A 22,546-nucleotide genomic window follows, 5' to 3' on the forward strand; every position below is an offset into this window, starting at 1 on the left:
CCGTCGTTTCGGCCCCCCCCGGAGGAGGGGGCAGCCGCTGAGCAGGGCAGGTGTAGTAACTCAGAGCCTGCAGCCGCTCCTTGCGACGGACAGGAACGGAAGGAATTCCGTTGCAAAGAATTTTTGAAAGCCACTTGATGCAAATGGGAAAACAAAAACGTGGAATGTAAAACGGTTTTGTTCTCCCCAGGACTAGGCCTGCTGCCCTCTCTGCAGACTGTCCGCCTGTCATCCAACGGCATACGACAGGTTGACCCCAGTGACTTTCAAAGCTGCTCACAGCTGGAGGACATCCACTTGCAGAACAACAAGATAACGGAAGTTCATTCAGACGCCTTCGGGGATCTCAACAAATTACAGGTCGTAAAGCAATATTACAGCTGCTTTGTGTTAATCGCCATACTAATTATCAGCTACGCAGCATGATTATATTGGTCTTTGATTATTACATTAGTATGTACTCATCCAAACTGAAACAAATGGTGAAAATTATTATTTTTATAGAATATATACTTGCTTTTCACATACAGGAAAACACACACTTGTAAACATACAAAACGTAGCCATCAATGCACCATCTATCCGTGCCACAAACCAATCCATTACTGGCTTAAACCCACACACGTCCTTTTCCACCCCCGTCCCTTCCATGGCGAGAGCCCTGCGGCTTCCCACTCACACGGGAGGTGGTCTACCACGGGAGAATTCCAAATGTACCACAGTTTAAACCTGTCATTTAAATTAAAAAGCTTAGAACAGTATTCTTGAAATCCTAATCAGGTGTATCGCTCCCATAACTCCAAAAGTGCTTGTATACTAAAATAAATCACAGAATCACAGAACGGTTTGGGTTGGAAGGGACCTTAAAGACCATCCAGTTCCAACCCCCCTGCCATGGGCAGGGACACCTTCCACTAGACCAGGTTACTGTTATGGTTGATATTGCTATTAGGATTCCATTGTAAGGCTTTACCAAATTAATTCTGAATTATTTCCAAATAGGTCGTGGATCTCCGTCAAAATCCTCTGGCAACCCCTTTACCACAGATATTGATCACTTTGAACGTCTTTCAGCTTGAAGTGGGTTTGTCAAATAATGCCTGGGTATTTAACTGCAGACTACATGCTTTCAAACACCTATTTCATCTTCTTTTTGACTCTACGAGGAAAAAACTGAGTATTTCATACCGTAAATCTGCCAGCAACTCCCAGAAACCTCTGCTGTATCTTTCAAGTCCCCATTTCAACTGCAGCGACAGCGTTTTGCTCAAGAGGGCTGTAATCCCAGCAGAGAAGACGTCGGTGCTGAAGTGTGACTTGGGCAACACGAGGGGTATGTAAAACCGGGACTCTGTCCATACGCTGCTAAAACCCAAACGCACTGAGAATGAGCACAGAAATCTGGTTTAAAAAGAGGATTTCTAAAGGTACTATCTAAAAATAACAACTATTTCAGATGCAAATTATTTCATTAGAAAGTAGCACGCCGGTTAGAATATTTCAAAGTCGCGTGTCCCAAAAATTCATCTCCTTTACATTAAACTAGTAAGTGATGCCACGTTACACACAAATCGGTTTTGGTGAGTTGTATGTTGCAAATTTATCACTTAATTTGGGAATGCAAACAAAGGACCGATTAGATATCAGGAAGAAGTTCTTCCCGGAGAGGGTGGTGAGGCACTGGGACAGGTTGCCCAGAGATGTTGTGGATGCCCCATCCCTGGAAGTGTTCAAGGCCAGGCTGGATGAGGCTTGGAGCAACCTGGTCTAGTGGAAGGTGTCCCGGCCCATGGCAGGGGGGTTGGAATTAGATGGTCTTTAAGGTCCTTTCCAATCCAAAGCATTCCATGATTCTGTGATTCACACCTCTGCACTGCAGTCAAAGCAGCAACTACCGGAAAATCCGGGTGGCTGAGACACTGACCGTCCCTCCCAGCTGCACACGTGACCACGGCCACGCCAGAGAGCGGCTGGCTATGGGTATGGATCCACGCGGGAGGTCGGCAGCCGTTTCCAGTATGACCCAGAACATCCTTGGATCGTGGCAGTGACCTCCTCCCTCACCCCCGCTGTTTTGCTTGGAGCCCCTGCACCCCAGACCCCATTCGTACCGTGTTTTAAACAAGGGGGAACACACGATGGTTTGTTAGCAGATACTTGGTACCATGTAAAACGACAAGGAAGGACAAAAAGATAACGGATTTACTCATGAATAGTTACAGTTATCGAAGCTAGGTGAGAGCATGTTCTTATAGAAATAACTCGACCTGCAAACCACGTATCCTGTACTTTTAAGAAAGATTTAGTTTGCGTTTTCTTTTATTTCAGGTACCAGAGTCCCTTGGTGGTCACCTAAAGGCAGAATTTCAAAAGATAACGGTCTTCCTCACATGACACTGGATGAACTGAATAATCTAGTGATACACAACGCTGAGAAAACTGATGAAGGGTTATACTTGTGTCTTCGGAACACAACAAAGACGAAATACCTCATCTACAGCACACAGGTGGAAGAAAGGGTTTCAAGAGTTTTGGTTAGAAAAGCCAGGGACACCAAGACTGTTGTCAGACAGGGAAGAACAGAGCAAGACCTCGCCTTGGCCGTCTGCCTCTCGGTGCTCATCACGTTCATTTGCGCGTTTTGCCTGGGCGCTTTCGCTAGACCCTACATCGTCAGCCTGTGGAGACTGATGCGCGGGAACAAAAACTCACGTGCGGAACACGCTTATTCCAATCGAGCTTTCTCGGATGAAGCCGTGAGCAGGGAGTGCTCTGCAGGCAAAGCAACACACGTGCAGCGCCATCTGTTCATTCGCCACGAGAATTCTTCGAGAAACACGTGCATTTTTCCTACAGAAACTTGTGCTTTTCACGAGCACGTCGCTGGTAGCAACGTACATGCACCAGATACTGATGAAAACATAAAGGCTTACGATAATGGACCGTTTTCCATAAGGATGGATTACAAGAACAGCAGTGAAGACACGCCAAGAAAATTAACGAGTAATGACGTTTCATTACGTGAAGATTCAAGATATGCAAATAATGCAGACTCCGAGGAGAGCAGGTTCCCTCCCGTACGCAGGAGATCGAGTGCCAACTCTTGCTCAAATCACACCGACTCTTCGGATTCAGATTTATCCCTTTCCGCAACACAAACACATCCAGTTGCGCAAGATTCTGGGAACGGCGAGGTAAGCAACAACCCTGCTCCACCGCAGTCTGGAATCACAAAGGCTACAGCAGGTTCTCCTGAAAGAAGAGGTATTGTTTCATATAATGAGCCCACGAGCACTACAAAACTTACGCTTGGAAGGCAAAGCCCTGATGGACAACTCGTTCTAAATGGCCACACAAAGACGACCAGTGATGGGGGAGATTTAATTTCACTCAGCAGCTGCAAGAAAGATAAAAATACTGAGAATTTAAGTGTCTACTCTCCTCTGACAGAGTACAACTGTAACCTGAAGAAAGATGCTTCAGCAGATACACTTGGCGATAGTTCTTCGGATGAAGGGACGCCGTTCACACTGAGCGACTGCAGTTCTTCAGCAGACTCTGACCTGGAACAACCCCGTGTTAGTGACAACCCGGCCGTCTGTCAGCCGTCACTAGCCGAAGCGGAGATGGACAGCGGAACGGAGACGTTCTCGACGCTCCCAGGGTCTCCACACGTTGCTGCTGAGCTTCGGCATCCTGGGGGAAATGCAGAAGAGAACAACGCGTATTTTGAAGCCACCAGCGATGGATCAGACACCATCGTGCCAGGAACAGCATCCCCTGACGCTGATAAACGCGGTGACCACGTAAGCATGTCAGATTCAGACACAGTGAGTTCTTCAAGTCAAGAAGTTTGTGACATGTTTGATTATTCTACTAACACAGAGCCAGAAAACTCTATTTCCGATTCTCTCCACAATCGACGTCCGGGTCTTGGTTACGCATTGCTCTCGCTACAGCATTCCCCCACGTACGACATGGACACTGAGAGCGCTCCTGAAGAGGCTGACTTGCAGCTGTATCGGTTTCCCGTTGAACCACAGCATTCCCTCGGCTTCAGTCCCGCTGAACAACAGGAAAGCGCACCAGAGGGAAGCACGGATGAGCACGTGGACAGGAACTCCCCTGCGAAGCATCGCGGTGGAGGCGACGCTGCGTTAAGAAGCACGTCTGCCTCTGAGGACAGTGATTTCACTTGTGCTCCCACCAACGTGGGTTTGAATGAAGCTGTTGAGAAACCATCGCCGCTGCGTTCCCGCACCGAGTCACCTCTTCCATCCCCGCCTGAACATCGAGCCGGGAAGCGTTTCCTTACAGAGAAAGACTTGCTGCCACAGGGGGAGGAGGCGAACGCAACTGAGGCTTGTGCAGATAAAGCGCACGGAGGGTTTAATGGGAAAAACTGGGATGGATACACAGAATTACGGGATGCCAGCCCGTGTAGCCTGCCCCAAGAAACGTGGTCTCGCAATCTTACGGCAGATTGGCTGCATCTTCCCTCTTCTGGGAAAACGCAATCAGTCTTCAACACAGAAGATCACCTCCCACTGCATGAGAGTGATGGGGATGCATATTCCTCAGTCCCACAAGGCTTCCTCATTGAAAGCACACGGTACCGTTCATGTTCAATCCCACAAAACACTGCAATCTCCGATTCCGGCAAGACGGAGGATGGCACTACTTCGGCAGGACTGCAGAACAACTCCGCAACAGCTGGTAACCTCCAAAACTCCAGCGAAAACCCCGGTCACAAAAGTCAGGCCAATTCAGGACAAGGCCAGGTGTTTGTTAAGAAGAAAAGAGCATTTGATGGATTTGCTAATATTTTGCAAAGCAGGAAAACAGACTTCAGTAGCTGAGACACCGGAGCGTGACGCTAAGCTCCCACGGTGCCTATGTCACACAGTGGGTGCAAAAATGATTGTGTCTTACCGTGAAGCTTTTAACAACGGCTAAACACCACGGGTTGTCCTGGGGTCGGGGTTGTTTCCCCTCAGTACAACTATCTGCCGTAACTTCAGGAATCCAAGGGGTGGAACTAGACTGAACGAGACGCGTAGGCTCGAATCCAGCCAGTTTACAAACGGTGCAGTTCCAAAGGGTAATTCAGGCCAGAAGCCACGGACTTTTGTTTAGAAGGGTACTTGTTAAGAAAACACGAACAGATTTTATGAAAAACAATTCCAGGATACTCAAATGAATCAACTACTCAATAGTTATAACTGATAATAAAACTTTTGCTGAGTAAGAATTATATTAATATATTTACTTCCTCATTATTGTTGCTACTAAGGTATTTGTTTCCCTTGGAATTTGCCTCTGATAATGCACTGATTCGTTTCTTTTTGTCTAAAATAAATGGAACACTGAAATTATCGTTGCATTATTACTGTTACCGTTTTCCTGTGGGTCTCACCCTATGCAGTGAAACGGTACGTATTGCTGTATCTTCTGCTTTTTGAACCAAATTTGTGGATTAAGTGTCACTGGATTCCCAGTTTTGCAAAGATGGGTAAAGCCCAAGCAGCGTTCAGATACACTTTAAAAATTACTTGGCGAGACAGAGTAATGCAACCCTTCTTTCTCACAGAGACAGAAGGGAGTTCAAACCTTGCAAAAACGTCACTTGTGGCGATCTGGGTACAGGTGGGACGTCACCTGTAGCTCACAGATGTGATGACACAGGCAGGGGAATGTAAAAAAAAAAAAAAATAGAGAACCTACTGTTACTAAGCTGCAATTCCCTATAAAAAAGGATCCTTGGGCACAGTGTTGATGTGGACTTGGCAGTGCTGGGTTAACGGTTGGATTGGGTGATTTTAGAATCCTCTAGGTTGGAAAAGACTTCATGATTCTGCCCCAAGTTCCCAATTCCACAGAGGGGCAAACCAAGAGCAGCTCAAAACTGCTGTCTGTCACAGCTTGACACACAGGAACTTTTTCTAAGCCAAAGGCTAACAATTACAAGATAAAATTTTCTCCCAGTATGGCCCGAGGCCATTTGAACGAGCACAGTATCACTGATGTAGTCCTTGACGGGGAATGCCATCACAAAGGGGAACAGGGTCAGGTACCCACAAGATGCAGGAGGCTGGCCAGCTACTCCGGGAAAACCCTGTTACGGAGACACAACTACATTCACTAAAACCTGCACAAAGGGAAAACATTTTGATTCCATCAGAGGAGGAGCAAGTCCGACAGCACAGCATACCTTTGAAACTCTCTTTTAAGAGAAAGCCAGGAAAGAACAGAGGTGCCAACTGTAATTTTTGTTAGCTTCACGTAGCTGGAACAAAAATTAAAAAGAAGTATTGCAAAAAGCTTAAGAGGCAAGTTAAACCCACCGAAGGAGACAAGGACTGGTGTTGTTTGATCTTCTGAAAAGTATCTTCTTTACTCCTCAAGTTCCTTTTAGATGACTGGTGTACACATCGGCCATCACAATTATCAGTTACGTATTTACTGAGCCAAGTCACCTGCGCTTAGATCTCCTATTGGGTTGTTGTGGGGTTTTTTTCCAGCTGACCTTCTCCAAACCTCTAACCCAACTCCGAGCCAAGCCTGCGGCAGTTTCGGGTAGGCGCTGCGTGCATTTGATTCGGGTCACCACAGCATCTGCAAACAACAAGAACTCGGCAACAGCTGTAATTCAGTTACAAGCACCGAACCTGCTGTCATTCACACCGATCAGCTTGCTTTCCGATTAGTTCTCAGAGGATTTCTGTCCTTTGTGCTCCAGCACTCAGCCATCCCTACACTGACAACTAGGAAGGTTTTCGGGAGCAAGCACTGGCTCCGTTCCTTCAGCAGAAGTCTGCTCCGGAGCCACGGGTGAAATCCTCTTGTGGATGAGAACTAAAAGACAAAACACCCAAATCTGCAAAAATCACAGCATTCCCAGAAACGTTAAAAATACAGGAACCCTACAATAAAGTATGTTTCTCACCACAACTCACTCCTTGAGGATTTGTGTCCATAAACGTTATACCCCCATCTACTGCAATTTTCCTCTCCCAATCCCCGCACTCTCAATCCTCACATAACGCCTTGGGGTCTACGGAAGGCAAGGCTGCCGTTCTCGGAGAGCAGCCCGTGACCAAAGACCAGCTGTGTTTTTTAGAGGCTGCCTAGAGGTAAAGAACTGGGTAACCTGAGTGCGATTCCTCACAGGAACCGCAACCCAGCCCACCAGGAGCAGAAACCCGGGCAGCGTTTCCTCCCCAGCAGCGCCCGTAACCCGTGTCCAGTAAACCCGTTACCCACACAACTTACTCGTGGCCAAAGCAACTTCAAAAATAATCCCTAGAGCAGCGCAGACTTGCTCCTGATGGTACGTCACGACTCCGTTGGCAGAGCTCCCCGGGGTCTGTCACCTTTCGGCAGTGCCAGCTGCTAACTCCGTAAGCAAGCCGATGTCATGGATTGTGGGAAAAGAATTTGAGCGGCGCTGCTGACGTCTCATGCACCGTGAGGTTTTGTCACCTGCTCCCGCTACGTTTCAGCGGGCTTTCAAAATCTATATTGGAAAACTGTTTTCTCATCTTTTTTCCGACCGCGGGAACGCTGCAGCGGGAATGCAGACAGAACGCTACTTGTGAGAGGCTGCGAGTTTTCTAAGCTTCCCTTTATGCCATAAAGTTACAGAAAAAGCTTATCTGCTGTTCTCATCAAATAAATTTGCTCCTTCATCAAGGGGTTTTTAACATGTGACGAAGTATTTCATTCTGTTGTCAGAATATTGGTATGTTCGGCCTCAAACTTGCCTTCAGATTTCTGCCTAACCTTGCACCTTCATGCTCTGCTCCTCTCCATCCATCCTGTTTCTCCACGCCCTCTGTATGCAAGAGCTACACAGTCCCCAACTCCTTCTCAGATCTCACACACTCATGTTTTCTTTACATTTCACCTGCTTACACCTTGTTCACACGTAAAACTTCACTCGGTTAGCTGGTTTGGTCACTGAGAACTTCCTAGAATCCCTACCCTGGTGCAAAACCAGCTGCAGTTACAGGGCTGTAAGCAACACCACCTTTTTATCCCCTCCCTGCAAGGAAGTTGTTACCAAGCTGTTTGCTATAGGTACTAAGCATTTCAATCTTTCCGGAGTGTGCTGCTGACTGGGCTGGAAAACAACCCTTGAACATAAAGAGAACACATTCACATTTAACCTACATATCATTAACATCAGAAACTATTGGGATAGTAACATTAAAGTTGTCATGGTACAGAAGACTGACTCACACCCTCTGGTGAATAGAAGCAGCAGGCTACATTCTGAGAAGCGGTGAGGGCAACCCTGGCCTTCATCACCAACATAGAATCATAGAATCACAGAACGGTTTGGGCTGGAAGGGACCTTAAAGACCATCCAGTTCCAACCCCCCTGCCATGGGCAGGGACACCTTCCACTAGACCAGGGTGCTCCAAGCCTCATCCAGCCTGGCCTCGGACACTTCCAGGGATGGGGCATCCACAGCTTCTCTGGGCAACCTGTCCCAGTGCCTCACCACCCTCTCCATGAAGAATTTCTTCCTGATATCCAATCTAAACCTCCCCACTTTCAATTTAACCCCGTTCCCCCTTGTCCTGTCACTACAGGCCCTTGTAAAAAGTCCCCCCCCAGCTTCCTTGTAGCCCCTTCAGGTACTGGAAGGTGCAATAAGATCTCCCCGGAGCCTTCTCTTCTCCAGGCTGAACAAGCCCAACTCTCTCAGCCTGTCCCCATAGCAGAGGGGCTCCAGCCCTCGGAGCATCTTCGTGGCCTCCTCTGGACTCGCTCCAACCAGTCTATATCCTTCTGGTGTTGAGGGCTCATGAACATAATGAAGAACTGCTGCTCTAAACCAGACTCTGCATTACAATATTCTAATGGTCACGTAAATACACGCAACGTAAAACACTGTTTTAAGTCGTGAGCCTTAGGATTGGTGGCTCAAATAGCGCAAAATATTTAAAAAAAAAAAAAATCGTGACATCTCTTACATGTTTCTTTATTCTCTTTGCCAGCTTTTAAGTCTTTTTCCTATTCAAAACCAGATTTATAACCCTGTAAACAATACAAGGTAGTAAGATTAATTAATAGCTCCTTTAAAAACTAAATCTGTGAATTCTACTGTTCTGCTTAGATACTATCATTTTTGCTTTAAAAAGATCAACTCAAGAGCTCATTGCAAGTCAAGTTGAAAAACTCTTCTAAAAAGCAAAAAACCCACAAGTGTGTAAGGTCATAAACAGACTCCCAGATCAAAACATCACCACATGTACATACTACTAGATGGGTCTTCTCATCCAGCACCACACCTGAGTAACTCGGAGAATTTTCTTTAGAAACTGGTCTTTTAGAAATCAGAGTGGCTGAGGTTGGAAGGCACCTCTGGAGGTCGTCTGGTCCAACTGCCTTGCTCAAGCAGGGCCACCGACAGCCAGTTGTCCAGGCCACGTCCAGCTGGGTTTTGAGTATCTCCAGGGATGGAGACTCCACAGCCTCTCTGGGAAACCTGGGCCAGTGCTCTGTCACCCTCACAGTAAAAAGCTAATTCCTCTGTTTCAGTTTTTGCCCACTGACTTGGCTGCTGTCCCTGGGCACTGCTGAAAGGGGTCTGGTTCCATCTTCTTTGGGTATTCACACGCATTAATCAGATACCCCCAGCACCTTCTCATCTCCAGACCAACAGCCCCAGCACCCTCAGCCTTTCCTCACAGGAGAGATGCTCCAGTCCCTTCACGATCCTTCCTCATGGCCCCTTGCTGGTCTCTGCTATTGGAGCGCCCAGCCCTGGACACAGGACTGCAGGTGTGCCCTCACCGAGCGGAGCAGAGGGGAAGGATCGCTGCTCTCGACCTGCTGGCAGCACTTTGTCTAGCGCAGCCCGGGATGCCATCAGTGCTCTTTGCAGCGAGGGCACGCTGCTGGCTCATCTTCAGCTTGGTGTCCTCCAGGACCCCCAGGTCCTTTTCTGCCAAGCTGCTTTCCAGCTGGGCGGCCCCCAGCATATACTGGTGTGGGGACTGTTCCTTCCCAGGTGCAGGACATTGCACTTCTCCTGGTTGAAGTTCCTGAGGCTCCTGCCAGCCCGTTTCTACTGCCTATGGAGGTCCCTCGACCCTCCGGTGTGACAGCCACTCCTCCCAGTGTGGTGTCATCAGCAAACTTGCTGAGGGTACACTCTGCCCCATTACCCAGGTCATTAATGAAGATGTGGAGCAGGACTGGACCCAGCACTGACCCCTGGGGTACAGTGCCTCTCGGCTCATCCAGCCCATACACCAACAGCTTTGCCGAGGACCGCGTGGGCCAAAAGCCTGTGTCAAGGTGAGCAGGTAATGACGACGCTCCTCGTAAAATTTTGTACAACGTTCCTGTTCAAACTGACTCTTTTCATTGAAAACTTGCGTAGTACAATACTGTTTTACACCCACGCACATCATTTGAAACACACCTTCATCCGAAACACGCCTTTTTCCAACAAAGCTTTAAATAGGGATTTGCCTTTGGAATAAGGATGACAATACAAGTTCTCTGCTACTGAACGACAAAGGCCGCCAGCTGACGTGATGCACGTTCAGATAGAGAATTTCTGAAGTACGAACCACAGAAAAATCTGAAGTCAGTTGCTGAAACCAACACAAATACTGTTTATTTGTGGGATGCCATTTTACATCAACATCAGCAAAAGACCTAAAAATCAACCGGATGGACTCGTGTTTGGTGGCGTAACAGTATTTCCGTCGGGTCGGGAGTCGCAGGAGTTTAGCACCCCTCATTGATGTAATACCCAGGTAACCAAATGTGACACAGAGCATTCACAGTTACAGGTTAACTGCTGTTCCTGAAACAGCCGTGTCGGTAGGTACTAATTTGTGACCACACACGTACGTACACACACAGAGGGGAAAAAAAATGTTAAAATAAAACCAACCAAAAAAAAAATATCAAGCAAAGTTTTGGTCTCAATCACAGGCAACAAACTATTTGGTTGGTAGATGGACTCTGCACACTTTCACAGCAATACGAAAGGACAAAATGTAAGGCCTAGGAAGAGGTATTTGAGCAGTTGTAATTAAAACCAGGGCACAAGCTAACCTTTAAAGCTCTCTATATGGACCCCAAGAGTACTAAACAGCTTGTTAGGCTTGTGACCAAGGGTCAACAGAAATCTGGGAAAACCTTAACACAGCTGAAGACTATTTCTTGTCCTCCAAAAAATATAACTTGGGAACATGAACCAAGGAGCAACGAGCTGTGACTGATTCCGATTGTGTGAAATAAAATGCAGGTATTTGTGGTAAGATGGGAGAAGCCTCCAGTTCTCTACGAACGTTAGAAAAGGCTACGCAAAGGTAACCCAAATATTTACTGTTGCTTAAAGATAACCTTCAACAGGTTTTAACTGAAAACTCAGGCACATAAAGGTTTCCAATAAATTCTATCCTCTTCAGCTTACTTTCTTTGAAAAAGCTAAAAAGTGAAAAAAAACCAACAGTACATATAATTACATTAGTATTTTAAATACTTTATATTATTTTGCTCTAGAATGAAATTTAATCCATGGAGTGTTTAGGTTACTAATATTCAGAGAATCATTTAGGCTGGAAAAGACCTTTAAGATCATCGAGTCTGAAGAGCTCCAAACGTTTGTCATCTACCAACGCAGAGCACCCGCTGCTGTAGTCTCTGGATGCTGTTTGCCTTTCACTAACTGGCTTTCCACCTTACATCTCCCAAACGCCAGGCGTGAATGGCACACAGATTGTCAAGTTTCTGCTAGAAGGACAGTAACAGTGCACCTGAAAGACTAGCGTAAACCCCACGACGCCTCTACCAGAACGGCATCTCAGTGTCTTGTCCGAGAAGTCAGCGTATTCCGTGTGTTCCTTTGCAAAAGGAAAAACCTACACCAACGATACGATGGCATAACAAAAAAGCAAACACCAAACTTGTACTAAACACAAGGTAAACGGAGTAGCTTAGGTAAGTTTCCATAGTTATTTAAAACTGAGAGGGAATTTCTCCAAAATACAAGAGCTGGCAATGGTAGGAACCCCTCCCTATCAGCATATAGAGGAAAAACAGAAGGATGGAGAGCACAGGGAAGCTTATCAAGCCGTACGGCTCCACTGTAGTCCATTTGTTCTCTACACATGTCAGTAAAGCTGCTCACCGGCTGTACTTGAATCTGTGGTTTATTTTATGAAGACACATGTTTATAAACCAGCTGAAGACCAGATTCATCCTCCTCGCAAGCAGGAGGAAAAAGAATTGCAGCACCTGCAGCACCTCCAAACACATCCTTCTCTTTCATTGTTCCTCATTACCTTCACCCAAAGAAAAAATGAAGTTTGTTCCAGTGCGAGCGTTTTCTGAGGTTTATTATCCCGTCTCTTTGACTTTTACTTAATATTCTGTATTCTGCTAAACGTTAGCCAAAATCGGAAAACAAGCACCTGGTTGAGCTGAACAGATTTCTGTTGACCCTGTGATAGGAGTTATACCTCTAACAGCAACAGATGTGTCTTTGGCTCTCGCTTCCGCTACTGGAAGCCAACTGATTCGTGATGTACAAAACCTTCTATGCAAACCCTGTATTTGTTGCAGGATTCATGCCAATCTGTGCTAAACAGTTTTCTAAAGTCGGTAACTAGCTAAACATTTAAGAACAATCGCACTATTTCACTTAAAATCTTCGCAAGCACAATTAGCCTAATGTTAACAGTTATATTGCTTCTAAGTTCATTCTTTTAAGAACTAAACCAGCAGCTCCACTGATATTTCCTTACAGCTATGCTATGGTAATATACACATTTACAGCAGAAGTCTTAGTAAAACATGTGTGTTTTAGTAAGAGGCTCATTGTAAACATTAAATACCAAACTCCACTGAATTGATTTCTTGTGCAAACTGGCATCGAACACGGAATTAAGGTTATGCGCATTAGTACGTGAGAGAGCAACAACTACGCAGGTTCTACCACTAGTAAAGAGCGCTGTTTTGTGCCACAGCAATGCGAACACCACTACTTCACGGGGAAAGGCAGTGTTTTCTTCTTATCATCATGGAAGTCTAGGTTTTGTGTATCCACACACATCGTATATTTATGTATATACAAGTATACACAAACAGTTTTTGTCTTTGGCAGCTGAGTTTGACCAACAAAATCCCCCACCACAGAGTAGAACGCAACCGAGCACCTGTAGCACCACCATTACAACCTCCTGGTCCAGGGCAGCAAAGGGATGTGCTTTTGCTAAACTCTGCTTGATCCTGAAAGCAGTCAAGTTGTTCCTGGCTTCAGTGATGGCAGAACAGGACCTTCAGTACAGCTGAAAATCTCACGTTCAACCTAAACCACTATCCCCCCCTTCTCCTGGATTGCATTCTGGAGACATATCAAACCTGCCAATACCTTGTAAAATATTTCTACAGAAAAGTAATGTTATTCTCCTAAAACATCCACTGGCCCTTTTTTATTAAATGCTCCATGAATCAATATGGAACATTTTAATAAATCCTTAGGGATCAAAGTTTTAATAGCACCGGGTACTTTGAGAACTTATTTATAAAAATCAACACTAACGTTACCGAATGACGAAGGGTAAGGCAAAGACAACATGACGTAATTACAGAACTTAAACACCATTCCATTCGTTCATTTTCCCCAGAAGAATCACCAGAACTGTCTTCTACAGATAAAGAAATGAGTGAAAAGGGCAGTGGTCCCTACTAAAAAGTATTGTCATTTAATGCTGGTGTTTAACACGTCCATCGCCTGCAACGGACGTTCTGCTGGGAAATTCCAATCCTCAGCACAAAAGTAATGTTTTGACTATTCAATGTCATATTTTTAATCACTTAGAAACACAAAGTTAGAGACCCTGGGAAAGATTAATGTGACAAAAACCAACCCCAAATCTGCATTATCTACTACTAGGGGCGAGCAAACTTTATTCCCCAAACCACTAATTTTAGTTAGAACTTTCAATTTCACTAGATCACAACATGGACCAAATGCTCTTGGTACACCAAAAATTAAAAGGAGTTATGCCAAAGGCAATTTACAAAAGTCTAAAACCCATTTTTAAAAGGTACTTTAATTTGTTCATTTGTACCTGTAATGACTACTGCAGTTTTAACATTAAAAAGTCAGTACTTGTTTCTTCAAATGAAAGTCATCTGTGGCATGTACAACTATTACAGTGTTTTCATATTTATATGTGTGTGTATATATATATTCTAAGACACCAACGTTTCGTTCCTATTAAGCAATAGGTCGGGTTCGGCGAATTCCGGTGAAGAAAGTCACAGCATGTCTTCTCCCCTCAGAAATTGGCATCTCAAATAGTAACATGAGAATTGACACTAGTTCTTCACATAACTATGTCCAAGCAGTCTGTTCATTTCATTTCCCGAAATGCTACATTTGAGACCAAAAGAAAAACAAACAAAAAAAACCAACCTAAAGTTTGAACAAACATGTAAGTAATGACTAGAAATATGCCACAAAATTATTTTTACAATACATTTCTGCAGAAATAATCCCTAGATGAAGCTTTTTTTTTTATACACCTATACAAAATTTAGACAGCAATATACACATAATCACAGTGAAGACGCTGGCAAGTTCACCAATCCGTAGTGTAAATACAAAATGCAAAGCAGCCTTCGAAGAGAACAATGCTACACAGCAAGCATAGCTAGCTTGTTAAATAGCAAACATCAAAAGTCCCCTGTGAAAGGGACGCAGTGCAAGAAAAGCAGCATGCACTTCGATACGAACAGCAGTTTATGGCTAATGGTTGACATAACTGTGGTAACAGTGACTCTTGAGTGGCTGTGCATAGTTAAGCTCTTATGTCATCTGTTTTCCTTTATACCATTCCACAAACTCATCCAACAACACTGGCCCTGTAGAGAGATCAAATAACTGTATTTTACAAAAATTTTGTAAAAGGACACCGAATGATGAAGCTCAGAGAAAGAAATTAGTTTAGAACACCAACATATGGTAGTACTTACAGGCTCCATCTTCATCATAGTTACTGAGGTCAAGGTTAATCGTTCTGCTGAATTCAAGAACGTTACACCATTGGTCCTTATTGATAACTTTGTATTTCGACTGCTGCTTAAGGCAAGAAAAAAAAGTTACTAAAATAGACTATCAACTCCCTCAAATTCAGATTTTCTTACAGAAAATTTAAACCTTGTGATGGATTATTATTTTAATCTGTATGCCACCTAAAACTAAACAGGATTAGAGAAACCACTAAGTCAAACCAGTGTTGAATAATTCGTGTTTCTGATGAAGACACCTTGTAGTGGGCAAAACATAAGCAATAAAATGAAAGTCCAAAAGCAAATCAAAGACACTCTATACTTTGATGCATTACATCCTGCACTAAATAAACCTTCACAGCACAGGGATTTGGGGAAAAGGAAGAAAGGAGAGTAACCAGTTACAAGTGCTGCTTTGTGGGGTTAGCATATTCTAAATCAGACACAAAATTCTTAGCTGTTCATTCTACCACTAGTTAAAGTATCAACGACAAATCAAAAAATTTAATTGTTTCAAACTTCATACCTCTAGAAACTGGTGAAATACTGGAAAAAGGGACCACGTTTTTCCTAAAAGAAGGCCCAACATACACTTGGCAGTATTGATGTCTAGGCTGCGCTGGTCCTTTTCCTGTATAAAAACGAAAAAAGAGCACGATTTCAGGTTTTTTATGGTTCCCCTACTGCCTGTACTACAGCTCACCCATACATAAAATAAAGTAATAAATAATAAATAGTACGTAGCAGTGGTTTTTAATAAAACACAACTTCCTAGTAAAATTTCCTTCCACACAGCTAATGGCTTGCTATACAGAGATGCTGCTTTCTGTAGACTTTTACCCAAAAAGCTGTCAGTGCTACAGCAGATGAGGCACATATTCCTGTCTGTGACATCTACAAAGCAATGGCTATTAGACCAACACCCTTGTTGGCACTAACAGGGGTGTTAGTGCCAACCTTATGTCCTCTTACGTCCAACCTTATGTCCTTATCCTGCCTAACCTGATGTCCCCTCAAACAGTATTGCTCCACCTATTTCCTGTGGCATCATTACAGCCACAGGAACAGTCAGTAGATACTGAAGCAGCTGTCAAGTAACACTGACCATTGGAGAGTGAGCCAAGGAAGTTCTCTGTCCTGTTATCCTACTGATTCCATGAAATTCAGATGAAATTAATGATCCGACACAGTACACTAACACATGGAGACCCCTCTCAGAACTGTCTCAGTTTTGGTTCAACGTAGCAGTAGTTTACTAAGATCTAGGGGGTGATTTCTCCGCTTCTGCTAAGAAGCATCATCTGTGCCCAGCAGACACATTTACACCTAATCAGTGGGAAAATTAACGTATCTGATAACACAACTTCTGCACGTCTCAAAAGTAACGTGCGTACATGTTAAGATTCTGGTTTGCTATTTTAAGTAGTTTATCCATCTAAGTTTGTTGTCTTGAAATTAAACTGGTGAGATGGGATGTAAACCCCCACCCTTTTATGCCTTGTTTATAGCATTAAGCTACAAATTCAGAAATTAAGGAAATCATAAAAAATACAGTTCCTCATGAGGTAGTGTATTGATCTCTCTATACGTACTCATGATTGCAGACTGCAAAGTCTAAATTAGGAAAAACCAGGGGTATAGGGATATCCAGGATAGAGGGAGTGCCTAACAGAACAGTACAAGACAAAGGGAACTGAGCCGATGCCTCACCTGCGCAAGTGCGGTCGTACGCATTACAGACTGCATGGATTTACTGGAAAGCCACAAGCTCGAAACAGGACTGAACTCTCTTCTATCATGTTGGGAGGATTGGAAGGGACCTTAAAGCCCATCTAGTTCCACCCCCCCTGCCATGGGCAGGGAGACCTTCCACTAGACCAGGTTGCTCCACGCCTCATCCAGCCTGGCCTTGGACACTTCCAGGGATGGGATATCCACAGCTTCTCTGGGCAACCTGTCCCAGTGCCTCACCACCCTCTCTGGGAAGAATTTCTTCCTGATATCTAATCTAAACCTCCCTGATTTCAATTTAAACCCGTTACCCCTTGTCCTGTCACTACAGGCCCTTGTAAAAAGTCCCCCCCAGCTTCCTTGTAGCCCCTTCAGGTATTGGAAGGCTGCAATAAGGTCTCCCTTATGATAGAGTAAGATCTCAGACAAAAACTGAACACGTTATCCCTAAGGTTATTCTCTCTCCTTGAAACCCATTTCATACAAAATACATCGCAATGCTAACACTGTGTAGATAGAACCTAATGCAGATCTGTTTTGGAAGGAAAATGGGGCAGCCAGCAACTCTGAAAACATCAGAAGCTGTTTTACATTCTGGCCACTAAATCCAAGAGGGACTTCACGCAATCTGATCTCGAGGAAAAAAAGTAAATTCCAGGATGAATAAAGCTTTTCAATTAGTAATAAAGCTCAACAGCAAACATGCAAAGGCATTTTTGTGTTAATATGGTGCAACTCTTTCACCTATTTCCAACATCAAATAGTTCTGAAAACTAATCTTCTTTCCAAAGCCCATTTACACCTCTGTCACAAACACCCCTAAGCAGAAATCTTACTGCTGTGAGAATACATTCTGTTTTCCATACTGTTTGCACTCCAAATTCTTCCCACACACCCAAGTGTTAATGAAGCCGGGCTCTGTTGCCTTGGCTTTGGCCACGCGGTTTTTACATGCCGTACATTCTTAAGTTTCTACATTCTCCTTCCCCTACTACTGTTGAGAACAAACTGTTCAGATAAGCCCTTTATACCCACCTCCAACTGCCTAATGGCACATCTGCCATGACAGATGCTCCAATTTATTTCTGAACATACATTCCAGATACTAACATTCTCTTTCTTGGATACAGTGGAAAGCTTGTATTTACGAACTGATAAATTTCAGTATTTGTTTTACATTGAAGACGACAGTCATGAGAAGTTTTTTCCCCCAATATTTCAGATAAAAGACCTATTTAAGCCATGAAATTTATGCATCGCTATGCTCTCAAACTTGGCAATGGCAGTGGCAAACGGGGAACGAGGAATGTACTTGTGCTTAATACCAACATATGGCATTTTAAATTATTTCCTCAAATCCATGCCGACTTAAACCGTGCAGGCTGCGTAAAACCTCGATGATACTTATTTTTATTAACAAGCCAACTCGAAATACCAAATCACAACACATTTCAAAAATTCTCTCTTAAAACTTCAGAAGTTTTGACAAGTGTTTTTTGCTGTGGAGCACTTCCCAGAAATGATTACCCCTAGGATGGATATTACAGAGTCTTCTGAATCAAATCCCAAAACTGCTCCCATTGGCTTTTTATCATCAATCACTTAAATTATTCTGATAAAAATTATGTACAGATTTATCTGCTGCATCTAGACAAATATATCAGCCTTTGTCAGCGTTCACTTCCACTCTTACTGGAGGCCATTCTCACTTCCCCTGGCTCCACGGTATTAAAAGTTCAATGACTATTAATCTAAAATTCACAGAATCATAGAATCATGGAATGGTTTGGGTTGGAAGGCACCTTAAAGACCATCTAGTTCCAACCCCCCTGCCATGGGCAGGGACGCCTTCCACTAGACCAGGTTGCTCCAAGCCTCATCCAGCCTGGCCTTGAACACTTCCAGGGATGGGGCATCCACAGCTTCTCTGGGCAGAATTGTTTTGACAATTCCCCTGTTGATATGCCTCTGACTTGCAGTTCTACAACCTGGGGCTTTTTTGTCACAAATGATGTCACAGCATCTGTGTCTCAATGTTTAAATTCTTTTGCAAGACCACAGTCCATCACATCAGTTCGATACGTCTTGGAAAAAACTGCACACACTACCCTCTTTTTAAGTTTCCGCACTGAGTTCTGACAGGCCGTTGGCTGGCAGAGATTTCCCCCTAGTGAAACATTTTTTTAATCTATTCCCAGTATTTCATTAGTATCTTGAACTTCTTTGACAGTGTTAGTCCTTTCTAGCCTTTGCATTTTATGCTGAGCAAAACCAGCAGAATATCTTCACACAGCAATGGAGGAATTAAGACACTGATCTGGCTTTTTCCCCTCTCATATTAATAGCATGCATTCTGTCATATCCAGCTGTAGGTTTCCTTGGGCAAAAGCCAACTACCATGAATCCCTGCATGCTGACATGCAGAAAGCACTGATGTTGCACAAATCTGAGAGCTTACGACAGACTTAACTATCAGAACTGCTACCAGATCAATTTCTTCTTATTTTTCTCACTTTTTTTTTTTCCCCCTAGAAGTTTTCTTGGTGCTTTTGGTTCTCCTGCATTGAAATCTAAGATTCAGTTTTGCCTGTGATGATTTTTGTGTTGAATCTTCTGTACATTCCACGACCTTAGCAAAGATGGATGTCCAAACTCCATGTCAAAATGTTAATTCAGAAAAATCAAAGTTCTTCTACTGCTCTCTTTAAGTAGGAATAGTCTTACGCATACTATGGGGTTTAATACCAGGTACAATTTTATCAATACATATTTTACAGTAGGAAGATGGATATCCAGATATTGTTTGTTTAATAAATACTGAGAACATCATTAACATGACCTTCCATCAGCCTTCTGAACCAGTATTTATACTATATCACACTCAGTTTTTAATCATTAGTTATTTTTACCACCTGCAGAAACACCTGAAGTGCCTTCCTGTTTTAAATATGTTTATGCTCACAAAATTCAAAACATTAAGAAAGAAAACTGGGATAATTATAAAGCCAGCGGAAGTAAGTGGCAAAGCTCCATTATGCAACAGAATAGAGCCTAATGATTTCCTTGAAGTCATCAAACAGCTCGAAGCAGAGAGGTAACAAAACATGTCAAAGCACTAAAACACTGAACATCAAGCATCCTATTTACTTTTCTTTTCCACTTCTGGCATTTTGCATACACGTATTTTAAAACCTGAAGAGTTGCATTTCTTAGAAGCAAACCCGAGTGGCATCTTGAGAAACACACTTAGAACTATTCAGTCTTTCAGTTATTACTTATGAAATTAAAGTTTTAATTTCAGAGGATGGACTGCCACAGTACTTACCCGTGCAAAATCAAATGCGTATCTATAAATAAGTTTAAAATTGGTAGGCTCATTTAATAAAGATCTCAAGTAATCCAGAGAATTTCTCAGTTTTTCTGTAGTATCACATCTACAAGAAAAGCACAAAGTGAATTTAGAGCCTGCATTCTCACACAGGTGTCTGACGTTTTAGAAAACAATCTCTAACATGTACACCCATCAGTCTCTTCAAAATGCACCACTCTGTACAAAGGTGTGTTTATGAGTTTGTCTGCATAAAACACCTTAATTAAACCCACAGTGTGAAACAGATCTAGATAAAATAGCAAAGTCTTACACTGGTGCTCCGATAAAAAGATTTTTGGCTTCGTAGAAAATGCACTCTCCAACAGATTAAACTAAGAGCTTGTCCAGACATGGCAAGCAACCAGCAGACCACAGGAGTGAAACAATACTTCTACAGTCTTGCCGAACCTATAGAACTTTCCACACCGTTTTAGCAATTCTGTTCTGGAAGACAACTCAAAACACAGTCATTTCTCCAACTCAGTATGAAATGTGATTATTCAACTACATTTATGTCAATTATACCGTGCAGATAAGCCCTCAACGGGAGAAACTACCTCTTTAAAAGGACGTGACAACACAGAGTCACAGAAAGGGTTTGTATTATTCAGCATTTTAAAGTACACGTGCCCTAACAGCATACCAGTGTCTAACAGACAGGTCCAATCCAGTGGCAAAGGGAGATGACCTTGGGGGCAGAAACAGCGTCGAAGCTCATGACATTTCTCTTTTCTTGAGACTGCAGACATTTTAATCCAACTGTATTTAAACGTGCAGCTGTCAGGTTTCAAGTTGTCTCTAAGTGGCCATGCCACCATAAATGGATCAAAAATGCATGACTGCTACTCCACATTAGCGTTCTCTGCTTTAGGTCTTATGAGTCAAAACACCAAAGTGTTTTTTCTCTAGAAAACTGGGTTTACTGTAACTACTTTAAGAGTTTTTTCAAAGCACTTACTGTAGTGATGTCATTCCTTTTAACCACTCTTGTAATGTAAAGTAGCCCATGTTTTGTGCATCCAACTTCCATGCTAGTACAAGCATAACTACCTGTTTTAAAGAGAAATAATTAAAAAAAAGACTGAAAAACACGTGGATCTTCATTAATTCTTTTTGAATAACTACTGTTTAATAGGATACAAATGCTTTACTCATAAATGGAACGTTCAGATCTTTGCTATGCTATTTTAAAAGTTAAAAAGACTGCAAGTGACAAATCTGTACATGATCTGAACAGGAAGATAACAGTGCAAAGAAAGAGTGAACATCCACTCAAGTGACCAGCAGCCACCTTACTTCAGGGAAGCTCGCAGAGTCATCTAGCAGGCAGTGCAATGAGGAAGATGAGTTGGTGCAAAAACTATGGAAAAAGTTTCCCAAAACAGCTACAAAATTTAAGTACCAATTTGATAACAAGTTTCATTAGACATATTAAACTCTCATCTAGATGATCATCATCATCTTTAAGGTCCATTCCAACACAAACCATTCTATGATTCTATGATCAGTTGCAATCCATGAGCTCTGTGCAATCCAGTTATTCTAAAGCCAGTAATGATCCTACCTGAATCCAACGACCCCAGGCACCATCGGCCTACCTAATTTTGCAGGTCTGAACATGCAGCGTAACTCAAGCAGATGTTAAGTAAAGCTCGGTGAACTAACACTAATGCACATCAAAACGAAGGCTGATACGTGTTTTGCCCAAAAAGCAGAGTTGTTTTCACATCTCACACAGAAGACTGAAGCAGTAACGAATTTAGACAAAGCGATACCATAACTATCTTATTCAGGAACTTAAGAAACCACTTTTGATATATACATGGGAAATCTTGCAGGACAATTGACCCTGCAGACTAAAGGAAACAAATAATCAAGTAATTTACACTTCCAACCCAGCCACCAGCTAGCTAATATTAGTGCAGCTCTATATGGTTTTTAATGCAAAAATGAGAATACCTACTTATATACCCAAATGTCTGCATAAATCTCAAGGGTTTATGACACTACTAAACTCCAAAATTACCAAATTACATCTTGTATTTCCAGTAAATCTTTCAAACCCATAATTCTCATCTTAGTAATAAATGATGCTTTATGAATCCTGAAAAAAAAAGGGACTTGCATATACATTTAAAGAGCAAAAAGTAGGCACTAGGAAAAAGCCTATAAAAGGCACCCTATTCATTTTCAATGTTATTTACTTTTGTACATACACATATATATAAAATATATAATGTAATTACATATATCCCTTATTTGTGTTTTGAAGTGGTATAATGGGAGGCTAACATTGCTCACAATACTTTGCAGTTGCTACATTACGTCTCCAGTGTTGTCTCATTGTTTCAGAAGAGACAGCCATCAGCTTCTACTTTTTTTTTTTTTAAATATCT

The 22,546-nt window shown here is 43.1% G+C and overlaps 2 protein-coding genes across 3 annotated transcripts in view; one reads left to right on the forward strand and one right to left on the reverse strand.

Moving 5' to 3' along the window:
• LRRC66 (leucine rich repeat containing 66) overlaps window positions 1-4,859 on the forward strand; it is a 7,414-nt gene extending 2,555 nt beyond the window's left edge. The window contains exons 2-4 of the mRNA XM_010157872.1: window positions 191-363; window positions 1,003-1,333; window positions 2,329-4,859. Of these exons, the coding sequence (XP_010156174.1) occupies window positions 191-363; window positions 1,003-1,333; window positions 2,329-4,859 (3,035 nt within the window). The remainder of the gene's footprint in view (window positions 1-190; window positions 364-1,002; window positions 1,334-2,328) is intronic.
• A 9,209-nt stretch (window positions 4,860-14,068) lies between these two features.
• Window positions 14,069-22,546, reverse strand: part of DCUN1D4 (DCN1, defective in cullin neddylation 1, domain containing 4) — a 29,457-nt gene continuing 20,979 nt past the window's right edge. The window contains exons 6-10 of one of the 2 annotated variants that reach the window (XM_010157870.1): window positions 21,109-21,200; window positions 20,106-20,214; window positions 15,576-15,680; window positions 15,014-15,116; window positions 14,069-14,902 (exon numbers count right to left, since the gene is read on the reverse strand). In XM_010157870.1, the coding sequence (XP_010156172.1) occupies window positions 14,847-14,902; window positions 15,014-15,116; window positions 15,576-15,680; window positions 20,106-20,214; window positions 21,109-21,200 (465 nt within the window). In that variant the 3' untranslated portion in view covers window positions 14,069-14,846. The remainder of the gene's footprint in view (window positions 14,903-15,013; window positions 15,117-15,575; window positions 15,681-20,105; window positions 20,215-21,108; window positions 21,201-22,546) is intronic. The other variant, XM_010157871.1, reaches the window with a different exon arrangement.

This window comes from Eurypyga helias, unplaced genomic scaffold (assembly GCF_000690775.1).
Source record: "Eurypyga helias isolate BGI_N326 unplaced genomic scaffold, ASM69077v1 scaffold6458, whole genome shotgun sequence".
Classification (NCBI taxonomy): Eukaryota; Metazoa; Chordata; class Aves; order Eurypygiformes; family Eurypygidae; genus Eurypyga; species Eurypyga helias.